Source organism: Mchenga conophoros, linkage group LG13 (assembly GCF_057382185.1).
Source record: "Mchenga conophoros isolate Kocher_MC1m ecotype Shallow Benthic linkage group LG13, M_conophoros_male_GT1.1, whole genome shotgun sequence".
Lineage (NCBI taxonomy): Eukaryota > Metazoa > Chordata > Actinopteri > Cichliformes > Cichlidae > Mchenga > Mchenga conophoros.
Window position 1 is genome coordinate 7,755,880 of NC_140538.1, and position 18,656 is coordinate 7,774,535.

General features: G+C 40.1%; 1 protein-coding gene across 5 annotated transcripts in view; it reads left to right on the forward strand.

The window, feature by feature from the left end:
- The first annotated feature begins 404 nt into the window (after positions 1–404).
- ehbp1 (EH domain binding protein 1) overlaps positions 405–18,656 on the forward strand; it is a 163,499-nt gene continuing 145,247 nt past the window's right edge. For 4 of the 5 annotated variants that reach the window (XM_085296229.1, XM_085296230.1, XM_085296231.1 and 1 more), the window contains exons 1-2: positions 405–772; positions 1,314–1,805. In XM_085296229.1, the coding sequence (XP_085152355.1) occupies positions 1,702–1,805 (104 nt within the window). In that variant the 5' untranslated portion in view covers positions 405–772; positions 1,314–1,701. The remainder of the gene's footprint in view (positions 773–1,313; positions 1,806–18,656) is intronic. The other variant, XM_085296227.1, reaches the window with a different exon arrangement.

Sequence of the window (18,656 nt, forward strand, 5' to 3'; positions counted from 1 at the left end):
TTTATCTGTTTACAATGCTCTTTTGTTACTTATTTGTGTTTTCTTTTTCTTTTACATGTCTAAAATCAATCAAAATGTTTAGTTTGAATTTTACGCACTATTAGTTTTAATCTTTTTAAATGCTCATATTGTAAGGAATACTTGTGGGGGAGGTGGGGGATCAGATCAGCTTTTGCACTAAAAAAGACTTACAGCCAAGTGAACTTTTTATATAATAATAATAATAATAATACTATGTTTATTTATTCCTATTATAATTTAGTCTCCTTGGCTTGTAATAATGATTGATTAATAGACTCATTGAAGAGTATCCTTGTCCTTTCAATTATCCTGAAAATGCAGCTTCCTCTAACGGAAATCTTTTAGGACCTCGCCTAACTTTATGCACTTTTCAGATAAACAGATCAGTCAAAGTATCAGTAACTATCGGACTACTTAACTAAGAGGATCCCTGCTGCCAGGGATCGGTTCACTTTGCTTCAGTTTAGCTGCGGGACAGCCGTGAATAAACGCCGGTTTTTGAGTTCCGGGGGTTGCGCTTACCTGAGGAGCAGAGTGCCAGGCTACGGTTTCCGCTCGTGCCGTGTTGTGGTGACTAGCCGTGGTCACTAGCAGGGCTAGCTAGCTGTATGACTGGTGTTGCTGCAGCATAGAGAAAGCGGCAATTAGCCAGCAAGCAGGCTACTCTCACTCGTCTGTTTTCTTGGTTCTCTTTTTAAGACAGTTCGCCATCTCTGCTGATAACACATTATGTGCTGGGTGCTGCAGTAAGGTGAGTGTCACACAGCCTCAGGAGTTTCACATGTAAAGTCGTTAGCCTGGAAGCTGAATCACCCCGGTTAGCGGCGGACAGCGGCGCAGACTACTCCCTGGATTCCCGAGGAATTCCACTAATTTGTCCGTGTTTAAAACGTGTTTTAGTGGGGTCTCATTTTCAGGTGGTGCATGTTGTTGCAGCTTTTGTTAACTGTGTGGTTGAAAGAGCTTGTTTTAGTGTGATGTCAGTGCTTCTCTTTCATTATTTCATTGCAGAAATTCAAATTTTATTATCAAACATGCTAGCAAATAGCCCCCCCGACACGCCGTGTTGGCAGCATTAAGTGCTGCTGCATTCTTATACATGAACAAAGTGCTCTGCAGATAAACTGTCTTGTTGTAACATCTGCAGAGCTTAAGCCAGTGATAACGGAGCAGCTGCTTTACGTAAATTGCATCTCTATAACGTTTAGTGGGTTTGTGACATAGTCAAAGATACTCCGGGCTTTTCTGTGTTTCTCTACCGACTGTGTCTTTTCCCCTCCTTTCTTTTGCAGGAAGGTCAGCAGATGGAAAAATGATATTTATACCCAGTGGATTACTCATCACGCCTTTCGAAATTGTGGAGTGCTTTTCTCCTTAGCATCATGCGTTTCTACAAATCAAGCCTAGTCTCCTGCTGCAGAGATTTCACCTCCTTACGTTTGGATTTATCCGCCAGTTTTTAAAGACGGTCCTTATCATCTTCTTCTTCTTCTTCTTCTTCTTTTTAGTGTCGTTCTTGTTATTATTTTTAAAGTGCTTCCGGTAAAACATTAACTATGTGTCTATGCGGGTTGGATATGCTCAGATAAACACAAGCGTGAAGTCGTGCGAAGGGAAGCCCAAAGAAGGAAGTCCAGGACGGGATAGGCACGCAGAAACTACCCCGCGTCCCAAAGAAACATGGCCTCGGTGTGGAAGAGACTGCAACGTGTGGGGAAGCATGCGTCTAAATTCCAGTTCGTGGCTTCCTATCAGGAACTAATGGTGGAATGTACTAAGAAATGGTGAGTTTTTAGCGACCACATTGCTGTCATTGAAGCCTAGTGAAAACTCTCTCTCGCTCTCTCGCTCTCTCTCTCTCACACACACACACATACACTCACAGTCTCCTTGGTGTACAGGCATGTCTGTATGCAGGGAGGAGCCCGGCTGGCTTTTAAAATGTTTCTTTTTTTTCTTGTGTATCGATGTGGATTTGGTGCAGTAGAGAGATTTCACTTCAACCAGATGTGCTGGCTTCACTCCCCTTCTCTTCCTCCGCTCACTCCTCTGTTGATATTCTTGAGCAAACCACTAGCAGCTCTAGGGATGCTTTTGGGAATCTCAGCTTGACCTCCAAACTCACCATATATACAAATTATTAATATAACCAGTTAAGTCTCATTCACAGGAAAAATCTAATGGTTAATGTAAACAGTCACATAAATACAACTCAAGAACAGTGTAAGTTGATGAACTCCAGACACACAACCTCTTTTAAAAAAGGTTGTGTGTCAGATTAAGTTTACATGAAGTCACATTGATCAACAGGAGACTGCAGCCTTTAAAAGTGACAGTTTAAAAGTGACTTAAACTCTTGATTATGGTTTTTACACATGTATGTACAGAGATGAGAGGGAACCAGCCCAAGTAGAAAACCAAGCAAATAGCTAGGAAAGTCTGCAGACATACAGAGAACAGTGATGTACATGATTTCCACAGCGATTGATAAAACATGTAGCTGCTTGTCAGAGGTGTTATTAAGTAGCAGATCATCGTACTCTGATAAAGGTTTAAAAAGTAGCAGAAATCAAGTGTTTACTCCCATTTGAGAGAGAAACAGGATAAGTTGAGATTTAGTCTGGACTCCAGTATTAGGTGTTTTAAATCAGCGGTCCCCAACCTTTTTTGCACCACGGACCGGTTTATGCCTGACAATATATTCACGGACCGGCCTTTAATGGATCGCGGATAAATACAACAAAATAAAACTAGTACCCGTACCGAAAAAAATAAGATTTATTCATAACACACATGAAAAGACCCAGGAAAACAGAGTTAACAATCAAAACGATAACAAAATAACGCTGAAAACCGATTAAAAACCCTGAAAACCATACTTTTCACACCTGAGCCTCAACTCTCGCGGCCCGGTACCAAACGACTCACGGACCTGAACGGGTCCGAGGACCGGGGGTTGGGGACCGCTGTTTTAAATGCCAAGCCGTGATCTACACCATTTGAGTTTCAGCCCTTTGTGCCTTTTTTGCTTTTTAGGATGATGAGGTGCTTTTGCCATTAACAGATGCCAACGAGAAGTCATTAATTACAGAGTTTCTTAAAATTAAATGCACTGCTTTTCCTTTTGTGAAGTTGCCAGCTTTACTGCACAGGAGTGAAAATAATGTTTGAACAGTAAAGATTTAAAATGATATTAATTGGTAGTGTAAATTTATAAATTTACATGTAAAGGTAATAGACATCTCGTTCTATGTACCATCAATGTTCTTAATAGATCAGTCATTACATGAGAAGAATAATTTAACCAGAAGTAATACTTTCTGTTGTGTGTCAGGTTTTAAAGGGTGCCTTTTGAGGCGTGTCTTTCACAAGTCTTGGCTTATAGGACTTGTACATATCTATAAACAAAAAAACATTTTCACTTGTGTGTAATCATACTGGCATCACCACAGCAAGAATGCTGGTTATTGAATTAATAATTAGACTGTTTTGCAGGCAGGTCCTTGCCCTCCTGGCTTTAAAACCATACTAAGACATCCATACCCTTAAGTGACACGAATCTCATCCCTGCTTCTTTTAGTCAGATGTGAACGCTGTTAGAAATATGACAAAAATGATCTGCACACTTGCATACTCTGCAATAGTAACATACATGCAGTGTTTTTAATCGGTTAATATTGTTTAGTTTTAGTTTAGTGGCTCATCTTGTGGTTGTATGCCAGAAATATTTGAATCTATGAAAGAGGCGGACGAGCTGTGCTTTTAGATGTGGAGATGAAGTGGAGAGATAGGTAGATACGTGCTACAGTTATGCCTGCAGCTGTGTGCCCTGTAACGAGGGAAAAGCTTGGGCTTGTAAGGTAAAGATGTAGCCTGCAGACACAGATTCTCAAGTAGCGTGCCGTAGGCGTGACTAACACAGCCCCACAGAGCTTCGACCTGGGACAGATGTTAACGTGTTGGAGAAAGGAATGACAAAAATGTACCTCTCTTCCCAGAGCAAAGGGTGGGTGGGCTCAGCTCAGTGTCAGTAGTACACTTTGTTTTGCAGTCTTGAGAGGTGCTTTCATCTTATGATATGCCAGAAATGTGTATACAGAGCCATTTGTTGTTATATAATACAGTTCTTATCTATAGGTAATCAGCACTGCAGTGATTTATTGATCCTTAGAGATCAAGTGCTTTTGCATTTTGCTCAAAGCTGTGAAGATAAGTTGAACCCAAATTCCTGTGTTACAGCAGTCACAATTGTAGACACAATCTGTAACCAAACTGCTTAAACAGTTTTCAACCAGTTTCTTTCTTGTATTTGTATATAGGCATATGAAACATTATTATGTGTCAGATGCACCAGTTTTTGTCAAATTAGTGTATCAGTCATTCTTGTGGCCAGAAAAACTCTTTTAAATGTATCAGGTGAGCAGTCACTTCAGGGCTGTAGTGGGGTGTTTCAATCATATTAGAAGCAGCCCCCAGAGCTCAAATGGTTCATAACGTCTTAAAAAAAAAACAAAGCCAAAAACCAACTGAACCAAAAAAAAAGCCCATAGTTCTTTTTAATTTTCGTAATCAATAACAGGAAGAAAAAGGCTGAATGCTTACTTTGTGTCAGTACTCCTGCATGTGCCTGTATGTACATGTGTGGGTGATTTGTGCTTAGTGTGAAATATAAAAGCATTTCAAATATTCAAAGGCTTAGTAGAGTAATCTCTACAATCTTGATAACTGGACTTCAAATAGTCACTTCAAGGACGTGTTTTCCTTCATGTCGAACTCCTTTGCCTCAGGCTGCTTGCTGCTTCTTGTCACATGATCTTTGGTTGAGCTTGAATAATCTTCAAATTTTATAAAGAATACATGTTTTAACTGAAAGTTTGTACACATTTTTCATTGTGCCAAGTTTTTATGTAAATGAGTGTACTTCTATTGTCTGATTTATTTATTTTTAAATTTCTGTTTCTCTTTGAGTGGAGTTTAATTTCCTCAGGCATAAACCACATTTTTTGTTTATTAAAATATCAGTAAATACCAGTGATATGAACCAAAAAGCAAATAGGAAGAATGTGTGTGATATAGGGATGGTCCCCGTGAATAATTTATTAGTTGCCCTTGAAAGCTTAGGTGTAACCTTTGACTGTCTTTTCTGAACTGTGCGGTTTCTGTCATATTTCAGGCCTGCTTGTAGAACAAAATGACTAGGTTTGCATCAAAAGTTGATGAGGGTGGGGTCTGCCTATTCAGCTACCATTTTTGTTGCTGTTTTTATTCACACTGATTTGGTCGAAAGCATTGCAGCGGCTGCAAACAATATCATCTGCAAATTATGCCGGGCGACAGTAATAGCAAAGAGACGAAGCACTTTTGGAATATGGGGAAAGCCAAAAACTGCGCTTCCTCCACTTCCGTACCATTGATTCATTAATGCTGAATTCTCTCTTTGTTTTCTTTGAGAAAATTAAAGGATTTTAAGTGTGCCTTATAGTGTGTAGAATACGTTATACAGAAGAAAAGAATATATCGTGATATATATCGTTACCGCACATGCTTCAAATTATAACGTGATATGGATTTTAGGCCATATCGCCCAGTCCTAACACTGATTGATACTGAGGTGCTAAAACCCCAGTTAAACAGGTGGGAAAAAGAAAACTAAAAGTTAGGCAGCATTCAGAAATTTGTCAAAACTAAGTGTAATGTAATGGAGTTCCATTTAAAAATTGTATGTGTGTATATAGGATCCATTTGAAAGAATTAATAGTCATAATATCATTTAAATGTGGTTGAAATGTACTTAAGGTCAGATTAGTTTGTGGAGTTCAGTCTCTGCTACCCAGATCTTGCAGTAAAATTCTTCTTAAATAGGTTGGAAAAACAGTATAAACTTAAATCAACTCATATGCTTAAATTTTAGTGTCTTATTCACTAATTTCATGTATTATTATGTTTTCATATTTTGAGAATTGTGTAAGAATTTAGGGCATCTGAGGATATTGATTCTCTTGTCACGTGTTTTTATCATCCACTCAACTAGTCATGCTGACATGTCTGCTTTTTTTCCCTCTACAAAGGCAGCAGGTGAGGTCACAGTCAGCTTAAAAACAGCTTTAGCTGTGTAAAGATATAATCTGTTTATTTGCACACTGAACATTTTATTATTTTTACTGGTTTACCCACCATCAGATGGGGGAAGGAAGTAAAGCCATAATGCTTCCCCAGACTACATTGACAGAAACAGTAATTCAACCTTTCATAACATGGGAGGAGTTCAAGTATTGCTGCCTTGAATTTTTATAAAGTTTATTGTCTGACTTTGGTTATTTAGCATATTAGTTTGCATCCAGAGTAACATGTTAAAATGCAGAGAAGAGAAATATCTGTTTTCTGTGAAAGACAGATTTTTTTTTGTGCGAGTCAGGGTACCTTCTTTCTTACTGTGGCTCCCAAATCCTGCAGATTTGCAAACTGTCGACTCTTACATGTAGTTTTAGTATTTGGTTCACAAATGCCTTCAATGAGTTATTCCTGATTGTTGGACAGGTGTTGTCTCCTTTCTTGCTGAAGGAGAATATGGAAAGTGAGCTTTTTAGGTACATTGAGAAAGGGATATAAATTCTAAATGTCTTCTGAAATCATGTTGGTAAGTTCTAAAGCATCAATATATTACACAGCCCGAATTTGTCGTCCGCTTTTGTCAGTTGAATTGGTGATACAGCCTGTGAAAACGCGTTCTACCTGTTAAACCCAACCACATCAATCATTTTACACTTTTGGATCATTTCCTGTGTGGGAAAGTTTGCTGCTAATGTAAGCAGAAATGTGATTGATGGAGTTTTCTTTCCTGTTGTTATATTTTTTTAAAGTGATTTCAAGCCTTTATCTGTGCCCTTGTTGCTCTATCTGATTGATTTCTGCAGCTCAGGAAGTTAGAACATCACTCACACAGCCGTTTCAGACTGCAGGATCAATGCTGATGAACCATTTAAAATTTAATGAATACACTGTTTTTCTTTGCCAGGGAAATGAGACACCATTCAGTCTTGCAGCAAGACTGTTCTGTCTTTAGATGAAATATTTACATTAGTATCACTTGCTTTTCATTCAAAGCAGGTAATTATGATGCGTAATAAGTGGCAGGAAGTTTGTAACTTATAATTCTTTTAGAGAATGTTTTTTAACATGTTTTTTTTGTGTGCTTTTGTCTGTGAATATTTATGAATGTAGATGTTTTGTGGCCTTTTGGAGGCTTATATGTGCTTGGGACATTTCTCTGACGGCTGATAATCTATAATTTTGGTAATCTCCTGGTGACAACATAGAGTAGCTTGGAGACTTTCACACGCTCACTGATCAGGTCATGTGACCTGGGTGGGTTAGATCATTATTTGCCTTATACTATATTATAGGTTGTACAGTCTCTCTCACTTTCTCACAGTTAATCTCACATTAATTGAGTGTGACATTAATTTGCCCCTCTGTGTGCTTTTCTAAACCACTGAGATTAACAGCTTTTCTATCAGAAAACTTGGTATCATATTGGCTGTAAATTTAAGCTTTTAATCAGCCAGTTTGTGTTATTTCAGACCCTAAATATACAAAGTATTACCTGAATGAGTACTGTAGGTCTTGCAGACCCACACAGAAGACGTGGGAGTTGCACACTGCAATCAGCACAGAGACATTATTGATTACATGGTTGGTCTGTCTTGCTCATGCAAGCATGGCTAATCATCACTTCTTCCCTCACACCCACATGACATAACAGGGAATGTTCAGTTCTGAGGAAGAAGCTTCATATCAATCAAAGACTGCACACATACCCTGAAGGCATACGTCCACACTTTTATAGGAATTTAGACATTTTGAACACACACAGACACTCTTATCAGGTAAACACAGAGACAAGTGGATTTTCCCATCTGCTTTGGGGAGACAAGGGGTCCTGCTGCAGATCCAAGCAGCAGAAGAATTTATCATAGAAAGCACTTTATAGATTCTTTGTTTTTCTGGCTTTCATTGGGCATTTGGTGGAGATGACTATGCAAGCATGAATAGACAGTCAAGGCATTGCTGAACATGAGATACCTTTATTTGACAGAAATCTTTGGGTTTTTTTTCTGGTTAATGTTGACAATTTTTGAGCAGAAGTGATGGGTGTGTGCATAAATTCCCTATTAACTTTATATCAGCCATTGGGCTGATTGCGACACATTATATAGCTGGTTAACATCCATTGCTTGCTGTTTGACCCCTAGGGCACAAAATGCTCTACTTATAACTTTTTCTTCACTTCCTTGATGCAGCAGCATAAAGTGTCTCATGAATGTCTGAATAGTGATAAAATGTTTTGTAGTTATCAAATTCAATAATTCGGTGTCACTGAATTAGGCAGTAGAAACTGGTACAGCTTGACAGGTTGGTGGTTTTTCAGGTAGGGCTTTGGATGACAAGATGAAGAAAGCATTTGGAGATTTTCATAGCCTTTTTGTTGTTGTTGTTGTTGTTGTTGTTGTTGTTGTTGTTGTTGTTGAGGGATCTGCAAACTGACTTTGACTGTGTGTTAGCCACAAACGTCATTTTTTTTCTTGGCTAGTATTTGGTAGAACTTGGTATAGGGTAAAATTCAATCACTTTTAATAAGTGGATAATCACACGTTACAAAACTGGTTAAAGCAATAATGTTATTCCAGTGCTCAGGATTTTCCTTTGGTTCATACTTTATTATAATAATAATTATTATACATTAATCAGGCTCTTATTGTTCGAATCAGTTTGTGGTAGTGGGCACTGAAAAGAAATTTTAATTTGAAGTGTCTTTGTAAGCATGAAATGCAGTGGAAGTGGTGTTCTTAACACAGTTATTATGTACTTGAGTGTTGTGAAATGCGTGAAGTGTAGAAATGAATTCCACAGTTGAAGCATCTGGCTGACAGTTGACTAATGGCCAACCTTTTCAGTGGAAATGACCAGCGTGCGTTAGGCTGTGACATGTTGTCTTCTGCTGAGCGTGTGTGCATTATGGCGAGCGTCCATCTCATTTCTCTGCCAGAGAAACCTCTTCTTGCCAACTTGTCTGACGTGGCTCTCCATTCTCTTTAAATCTGAAGGCCTTGACAGATTCCCGAGTATAACTTTGGCACCAGTAGAGGGTTTTTATTGCCAGGTTGTAGTAGAGAGCTGTCATTTCTCTTGTCCGGGAATTTTGGATGAAACCATAAAATCTGGATTGTCATTATGTTTGAGGTTTTGGGAAAAATAACTCTGTCCCTGGATTGAATTTACTTAATTGCAAACATCTCCTTTGTTTTTGTTTCAGTTTTACGATCCATGCTTGTTTATTTAGAAACACACAAGTAAAATGTAAAATTATAGCAAATGTAAAGCAATTTTTATGTTTAGTGCTTGAGCTTTTTATTATTGAAGTTTATCGCCTCTTTTTCTAATTCTGATTCTTCTATTTTCTTGCCCCAAGCTCACTGATGTCTTCTGGGTTAGCTTTCACAGTGAAATGACTGCTTTTCTCTCCATTTATCTTTCCTCTCCATTCTTTCCCGATTACTTTATCTTCCTTCGTCTGTCGCACCTCAGTTGCTTTTCTTTTTGAGGGGGGCTTGCTTTGCAGTAGAATTCACCCAAGTGTTGTTGTTCTGTGCTGCAATCATGAGACAAAAACGGGGCATTTACACACTCCTCCTACGCACACTAATAGACATGAAACATTGCAGGGTTGTGAAGTAGTCAATGGGGTGTAAAATGTGATAAACTCTGCTGGTGTGTTTCACTTTGCTGCTGTCAGCCAGAAAAAAAACACACAGCCCTGAAGACTGCTCGTCATTTATCAGCCTGCAGAGCACTGCTGCAGCATCTGCAGGCTGATTCATACTGTGTGTGTGTATCTGGAACTGTACAGCTCGTACAGTTTTAAAACGCGGTTTTGGAAAATATAGTTGACATAGGTGGAATTTAGGATCCTCTCTTGCAGTACAAAGTGGGTTTTTTTTCCCCCTCTGGGTCTCTTTGGATGATTTGCTTCGTTGTCCAATCATAGCACCCTGTGGGGTTGCCAATGACCAGTGGCATTACAGCCAGGGTGGTGCAGCAGAGGAGGTTAATGTGCAGTCAAACACACCAAACTCAATAGTCTGTGGGTAAAAGAGAAACACACCTATTGAAAGTTTGTCACCTTCAGCATAAAGCTACATTTACATTTTGACATGCAGTGGTGAATGATTTAGCTTTACCACAATTAGTTAACATAAGTGAATCGATGTCGGCTGAACAGTTTCAACAATATTGGGTCACAAGATTCATTTGGTGCACATGGGGATCCAAGGCTGACCTGTGTGGTTGGATACAACAGACAAGCTGTTGGAAAGCTGAAAGTGGCAACAGTGACAACGTGAGCATTAGAACTGGACCACGGAGCAATGGCAGAAGCTGGCTTGGTCTGATGGATCATGCTTTCTTTTGCATCACATGGATGGTCAGGGTTATGTGTTTATGTGTCTGTCGCTTACCTCCGGAAAACCTGGCACGCGATGCTGGTGGAGGCATTGTGACGCTCTTGGCAATGTTCTGTAGGGACACCTCGGGCCCTGCCGTCCTGCCATGTGCATGTTACTTTGACATGTACCTAAGCATTGTTGCAGAGCCTACTACCAATTAAGCATATTAGGTGATGTGCATCTCTGTAATGAGAAGGGGTGTGGTCTAATGACATCAACACCTTATATCAGGTGTGCATAATTATTAGGCAACTTCCTTTCCTTTGGCAAAATGGGTCAAAAGAAGGACTTGACAGGCACAGAAAAGTCAAAAATAGTGAGATATCTTGCAGAGGGATGCAGCAGTCTCAAAATTGCAAAGCTTCTGAAGCGTGATCATCGAACAATCAAGCGTTTCATTCAAAATAGTCAACAGGGTTGCAAGAAGCGTGTGGAAAAACCAAGGCGCAAAATAACTGCCCATGAACTGAGAAAAGTCAAGTGTGCAGCTACCAAGATGCCACTTGCCACCAGTTTGGCCATATTTCAGAGCTGCAACATCACTGGAGTGCCCAAAAGCACAAGGTGTGCAATACTCAGAGACATGGCCAAGGTAAGAAAGGCTGAAAGACGACCACCACTGAACAAGACACACAAGCTGAAACGTCAAGACTGGGCCAAGAAATATCTCAAGACTGGTTTTTCTAAGGTTTTATGGACTGATGAAATGAGAGGGAGTCTTGATGGGCCAGATGGATGGGCCCGTGGCTGGATTGGTAAAGGGCAGAGAGCTCCAGTCCGACTCAGACGCCAGCAAGGTGGAGGTGGAGTACTGGTTTGGGCTGGTATCATCAAAGATGAGCTTGTGGGGCCTTTTCGGGTTGCGGATGGAGTCAAGCTCAACTCCCAGTCCTACTGCCAGTTTCTGGAAGACACCTTCTTCAAGCAGTGGTACAGGAAGAAGTCTGCATCCTTCAAGAAAAACATGATTTTCATGCAGGACAATGCTCCATCACACCCGTCCAAGTACTCCACAGCGTGGCTGGCAAGAAAGGGTATAAAAGAAGAAAAACTAATGACATGGCCACCTTGTTCACCTGATCTGAACCCCATTGAGAACCTGTGGTCCATCATCAAATGTGAGATTTACAAGGAGGGAAAACAGTACATCTCTCTGAACAGTGTCTGGGAGGCTGTGGTTGCTGCTGCACGCAATGTTGATGGTGCACAGATCAAAACACTGACAGAATCCATGGATGGCAGGCTTTTGAGTGTCCTTGCAAAGAAAGGTGGCTATATTGGTCGCTGATTTGTTTTTGTTTTGTTTTTGAATGTCAGAAATGTATATTTGTGAATGTGGAGATGTTATATTGGTGTCACTGGTAAAAATAAATAATTGAAAAGGGTATATATATGTTTTTTGTTAAGTTGCCTAATAATTATGCACAGTAATAGTCACCTGCACACACAGATATCCCCCTAAAATAGCTAAAACTAAAAACAAACTAAAAACTACTTCCAGAAACATTCAGCTTTGATATTAATGAGTTTTTTGGGTTCATTGAGAACATGGTTGTTGTTCAATAATAAAATTATTCCTCAAAAATACAACTTGCCTAAGAATTCTGCTCTCCCTGTAAACTATAGAGAGGCAAATTCAGTTTGTTATAAATCTCATAATAATGATCATATTAATTTAATGCTATATCGGGTAAATTACATTTTCCGCCTGTTTAACTCTGACTGAAGCTTATATCCTGAAACCTATTAGAAAACATGGCCATGCTGGGATCGGTTCAGCCCCCAGTGACCCTGCTTTGGATAAGTGGCTAAGAAAATGGGTGAATTAATGACTGTGCCATGAGAATAAAGGCATTTTATTTAAAGTGGGAGAGATGTGTTGGAGAGTTAACATTTTTAAGCTGCTGTTTGAATTATAATATGAGAGAAATTAAAACATAAGCAGTTTCATTTGCCAGCAAATTATCTTAAAGACTTTAAAATGTTCTCGTTTTTCTCTCTTCAGTTTGATTCTCAGACAAAATAATTGATTACTCACAAATATCAGCACTGTGACAGTCGCCTGGCTGCTTATCTATCATTAAATTTAGAAATGTATTCACCAGGGCTCCTTGTTTTCTGCTGTGTGCGCTCTTAAGCATGTGATGGTTGTGATTCGTACAGTGTCAGTCACTCCCCGAGGCTGTTGGTGAATGGTGGTGTGGGAAGAAAGGATTTATTACCTCACTTCTCCCACTGAAAGGTAGTTTCATTCTTAATTATTTTGCTCCCAAATTCATGATCTACATGATTCCTGCTGTGCCTGATCTGTGCCTGAGGCTCTTGTTGTGTTTTCCCTTAGAGTGGAAGTAAGATGCATGTTGATCATTATTTGCATTGGTTTCCTACTACCACTGTGATTCATGAAACCCTTTTGTTCTCTGTTTATTTTTTAAAATGAATGATTATATGCAGGGATCTTTTGGTGGGAAGCACATATTCACTCATAACATCTTGCTCTTTGTGTTGTTGTGATATCATCATATGCCAGTGCATCATGGGTTGTTGTGCACAAGTTTACTCTGGCACACCTGACTTCAGCCGTTCATTTTTTTTATCAAAGTAATGAAGCTATGGTTCATGCGGCTGTCATCTGTTTGCTAGTTTGCACTTTCCTGTCACAAACAAGAGAGACACGCCATCTTGTCAACCATTCCCCGTGTGTAAATGGCTCATTTGTTTCTCTCACTTATTTGATTTTATTTTTATTTTGTCAGTTGCCATTCCCAGAAATTGGGACAACTTACCGTATTTTCACGACCATAAGACGCACTGTACTAAAAGGCGCAGTCTCAGTTATGTGTGCCATTACTGTATTTAACACACACATAAGGCGCACTGGATCATAGGGCGCATACAAGTACCGTATGCGTATTTAAAAATAAAGCGGGAGCAAACCTGAGTTCGATACCTTACTCACATTTTTATTACCAGTAATCGTCATCATCAACAACACACAAGCATACAAGTGTGCGTATTTAAAAATAAAGCAGGAGCAAAACGAAGTTTGGTACTCACATTTTTATCATCAAACCCATGGAAGTCCTCATCCTCTGTGTCTGAATTGAACAGCTGCGCTAAATCTCCATCAAACATGCCAGGTTCACTTTCTTCACCGTCAGAGTCACTTTCCGTGCCGTGCGGCTCCTCGGAAATGATGCCGGCTTTTGCGAAAGCTTGAACAACAGTGCCAGCAGACATGTTAGCCCAAGCATCTACAATCCATTCGCAAATTGTGGCGTAACTCGCCCGGCGCTGCCTTCCACTCTTTTTTTTTTTTTTTTTTTTTTTTTGGGCCTGTCCCGTTTGGCTCTTTTGCCATCAGAATTGTTGTCTAAAGGCAAAGAAAGATGCCCAACGGATTTACTTTACCAAACTGACCATCCCAGCCTTGCCGTAATGGTCCATTTGATTCACCTTTTATTGTTTATTTTATTTTCACTTACTGAATACGGGACAGACTTGACTGGGGGAAAGAAGGGGAGAAAGAAAGAGGGAAAGAGAAACAGCTTCACTCTTGGTGAAACTGTGGTCTCCATCGGTCATCCATCGCTCCCAGGCCGCTCGCAGCCTTACTTTGAACGGGCGGTTCACACCGATGTCCAGCGGTTGGAGTTCCTTTGTCAGGCCTCCCGGAATGACAGCAAGCTCACAGTTCATTTGTTTCACTAGTTTTTTCACATCGGCTGTGAGATGGGCACGCATAGAGTCACAGATTAAGAGCGATGGTGATGCGTGGAAAAAAAAAAAAAACACCTGGTCTCCTTACATACACCTCCCTCAGCCACTCTTTCATCATTTCCTCATCCATCCAGCCCTTTTCATTTGCCTTAATGATGATTCCTGCTGGAAACTTCTCTTTAGGCAAAGTCTTTCTCTTAAAAATCACCATAGGCGGCAGTTTCTGTCCCTTAGCATGGCAGCCAAGCACAACAGTAAAAGAAGACTTTTCGTGCCCCGTTGTGCGTATCGCTAGCGTGCTGGTCCCCTTCTTCTCCACAGTGTGACTCACCGGGATGTCAAAAGTGAGCGGGACCTCGTCCATGTTTGTGATGTGGCTGGGCTGGATGTTTTTGTCCCCGATGTGTTTGCTGCAGTAGGAGCGGAAGATGGCCAGCTTTTCCTTATGATCCGCTGGAAGTTGCTGCGCTACCGTAGTCCTGGTCCGGATGGAAAAATGGCACAGTTTCATGAAAAGTGAAAGTGAAACTGCTTTTAGCCGAATGGTGACCGTCGAAACGCTTCTCCCGCTCGTTCTTTGCTCGATGATCCACCGCTCGAGTCTTTCCTCCAACTCGGGCCACCTCGCCTTATGTCCGCGGAAACTCAGCTGCGTTTTCTTGACCTGCCGGAGCTTGTTTTCTAGCTTCCTCCATTTGCGAACCATCGATTCGTTAATCTTAAATTCTCTCGCCGCTGCTCGATTTCCATGTTCCTCCGCGTAGCTGATGGCCTTCAGTTTAAACTGTGCTTCATAAGCGTGTCTCTTTGCCATTTTCAGGGTTGCGCCCACACTTCACCCTTTAGCGTTCTCATGGTGTTCTCTACTACGTCCTCCTTACAACACACAGGGCGCACTGCGCTATAGGGCGCGCTGTACTTTTTGAAGAAAATCTAAGACTTTTAAGTGCGCCTTATGGTCGTGAAAATACGGTAAACACTGTTTTATTTACCAGAAGTTTCCATACTCTCTGCGCAGAGAGTTTAACCCTTCATCTGCAGGCCAGTGCTGTTAGCCAGCAGCAGCATTTTGTTCCCTTTGCTTCCTGTGCTTTCTCACGGGGTAAGATTTAAAAGACTCTTACCTGACCTCTGTTCCTCAGGGTATGATGGAGCCTTTGATCTCCACTTTCATCCATCCAGCCTACCCACTTTTATTCCTTGTACCTTGCTCTCAGCTAGTCCCTCTTCTCAGCCATGGTAGACCTTTCATAATTGGCCACACTTGACCTTCAGTCTGTTTCTGCAGTTAAGCTCTCAGCTACTGCTGCCTCCACAAAGCTATCCTTTTAAGAAGAGCTCTGAAAAATAATAGCTTCTGGCTTGAAACAACTCAGGCTGTTTACAGAATGGGAAATGCTTCAAAGTAATCTTCATGCTTGATGTCTTTAGGTGTTCAGTGGAAATAATGAAGTCTAGAAGTGACTGGAAAAATCCTCTGCTTTTCCAATTCACACTCCAGTCTGTAGTTTTTATAGCAGCAAGATCCAGTAAGTAATGAGGTTAGTAAAACAAATGTTTAAATTAGACACTAAAGACTGTAGCTGTTCTGTGTCTTTAGTCTATAAAGGTCATTTTAATTAAAAAAATCCACAAATACATAAAGTTGTCAGAAATACATAACCTGGCATTACAGTAGTCACAAACAAACATTCATGGACTGGCACACAAGCTGATTAGAGAGGTTCTCTAGCTTTCACTCCAGACTCTTGTACTTGGCTTAAGTGCTTTCAGCATTAACTCTGTGTCACTGACCCAGCTTTTGGCTCACACAGACACACTGACTTACTGTTGTATAATTGGAGGTCAAATGACTGGCAGTGCAGGCCAGAAGAGAGAAGGAACAAATTTCAGATTTTATAGGAAAGTTTTTTTAGATTTTACAAAATGCACACAGCAAGATGATTATAAAGCACTACTGTGTTGAAAATCTGTCTGTTAGATGTCCTCTTCAAAGCTCAGTTGCAGCTTAAGAGGCGATGTTTACAAGTTGTTTCAGTCTTCTCATTAAAAGGATCAAAATGCCCACAGGAATGAGGGCTGGGTCATTAGTTCGATTTTAATTTCAATTAAGAATTTGGCTTTCAGCAATTATGAAAACAAAACTTTGACATTGATTTTCACTAGGAAGCTCTCTAAAAAGTGAAATTCCTAAGAGGTGGAAAGGTCATTAACAGTTTCCTGCCTTTAGTTCCCCATTACTCTCCTCCTGTCCCTTGTTGTCCTAAGGATGAGTATCCCTGGGCCTTTTTGTTGCAAGAGTCACCCATGCATTTCATGCATTTATTCTTTTTTTTTTCTTCTTCTTCTTTTGTTTTTGTTTTACCTTTTAAGATAGAGCCAAAGCGTCAACCCCATCAAACACCTTTAGAATGTGCTCGAACGGAGCTCACAAACCAGGTGCGCTCGTCCGATATTGGTGTCTGACCCCACAACTGCCCTTTTGGATGGATATGCAAAAAAATATCCACTGATACACTCCAAAATCTTGGAAACTCATTATCGCAACAAGCTTCAACTTAAGAAGGGAAAGTTATACTAGGCTGTTTAATTTGCATGCATAACTATACTCCTCAATATGTTGGGGAAAAAGTACAGAACTCAATAAAATAAAATAAACCCCCCCCCCAAACAAACCCTTTTGTAAATAAGATTAAATGGACTTACAATATTAAGGAAGCTGTTTTCCAGTGAAAACAGTTCCCTCTCCAAATAATGCTCTCATTGCTGTCTTTACTGAGTCAGAACTTACGAAGTAGGTCGGGTATGACAAATACATTCTTTTGCTAAGCTTTTAATGGTGGGGCTGTTACTGTGTGTTTCTCATTTTGACCAGATCTTTGGCGTTAAGCGCTTGTGGCAGTCAGTTAGCGCTGCACCCCTACACTGCATGTCACATGTCAAAGAAGAATTCTCTTCATTGCATTCATCCCTGGGGTTTTTTTTTTTTTTTTTTTTTTTTTTTTATGGCTGGTGGCTCACTACATTTGAGTATGACAGTTCTATTTGGAAAACTTAGTTTTCTAATGTCCTTGATACCACAAACCAGGATACTGTTAAAAATACAGCAAACAAAGAAGAATATTTATCTTTTAGCTGGATAAAAATGGAAATCATTATTTAGTGGACAGCTTTGCTTCTTGCAATTTGCCAAAGTGTCTATTGTGTTTTTAAGATACATGATACTTTATCACTGTGTTTATCACTTGTTTTATTGCAATGCCACCAAAACTTAGCTGTGCCCTGCCCTGCTGTGTGTTTGGGTTTCCTGCACTCTTAGAGTGTGTAGGTGGTGTGTGTGTGTGTGTGTGTGTGTGTGTGTGTGTGTGTGTGTGTGTGTGTGTGTGTGTGTGTGTGCACGTATACGTGTTGGTTTTAGAACTGTCATGCCAAAATGAAGTGTTTCCTTTCTCCTGCCTACAGGGAAGATATGGCAGCCACAACTTCCTGACACACCCTTCACTTCCAGCTATCCAGGGGGATTGAGGTGTGCAAACAGTGAAGCGCGAGATTATTTGACTGTCTTTGGTTTAAGCTGCACATGTTTTTCTGTGGGGTTATAGATGGTGACATTATTTCACTTTTTGGGAAATCAGCCTCTCATGCAGTTTGTGAACCTTTTTTAAGAATTGATAAGAAAGAAATGCTTTTTTTCTTACAATAGTTGTCAGATCACACTTTGTCTCTCTCTGTATTTCTTTCTGTCAGTATTTCTGTCTCCCTCTCTTTTTCTGTCTCTTTAAATCAGTTTTGCTTTCCCTATTTTTTTTCCTCCCTCTATCAGTTTCTCTTTATTCATCTTTATTCTTCTCTCACTTTCTGTCTCTGTCTCTCTCTATATGAATTTGTCTATCAATTGAAATTCAAAGGTGCTTTATTGACATGAGTTTCTTAAAACTTGTTTGAAAGCATCATAATACAGTTTCTAAAATAATATTAATAGGAAAAAAGAACAACAAAATTAGACGTTTCAGCTTAAATTGAAAAGCTCAGTGAACACTTAAACGTCATATTGGACATGTGTGTGCATGTGTGTGTATGCCCTTTCTCATTGTCCTTGTTCCTTTTGCTGATTGAAATTCGGAATTACCTAAGTGAATGAAATAAACTAAGAGTTCCTTACTTCACTGCACAATTTCAGGAGGAATTGCGTCATCTTTGTTCACTTGCCAATTTGTGGTCATTGAGCCTATACTTCTTTATTATCTGGCTTAGTTGTCCATTTCTGACAGTTACGAGATATTCTATCCATTCATAAGCTCTGTTTAGGTTCAAATGACCTTCTAATCTGCATTAGTTTCTTCTTCTGAGAGTTTGAGTACTCTCCTGTGAATGCTAATGATCAGTAGGTATTTGTTTGTGGGTGTGGGTTTT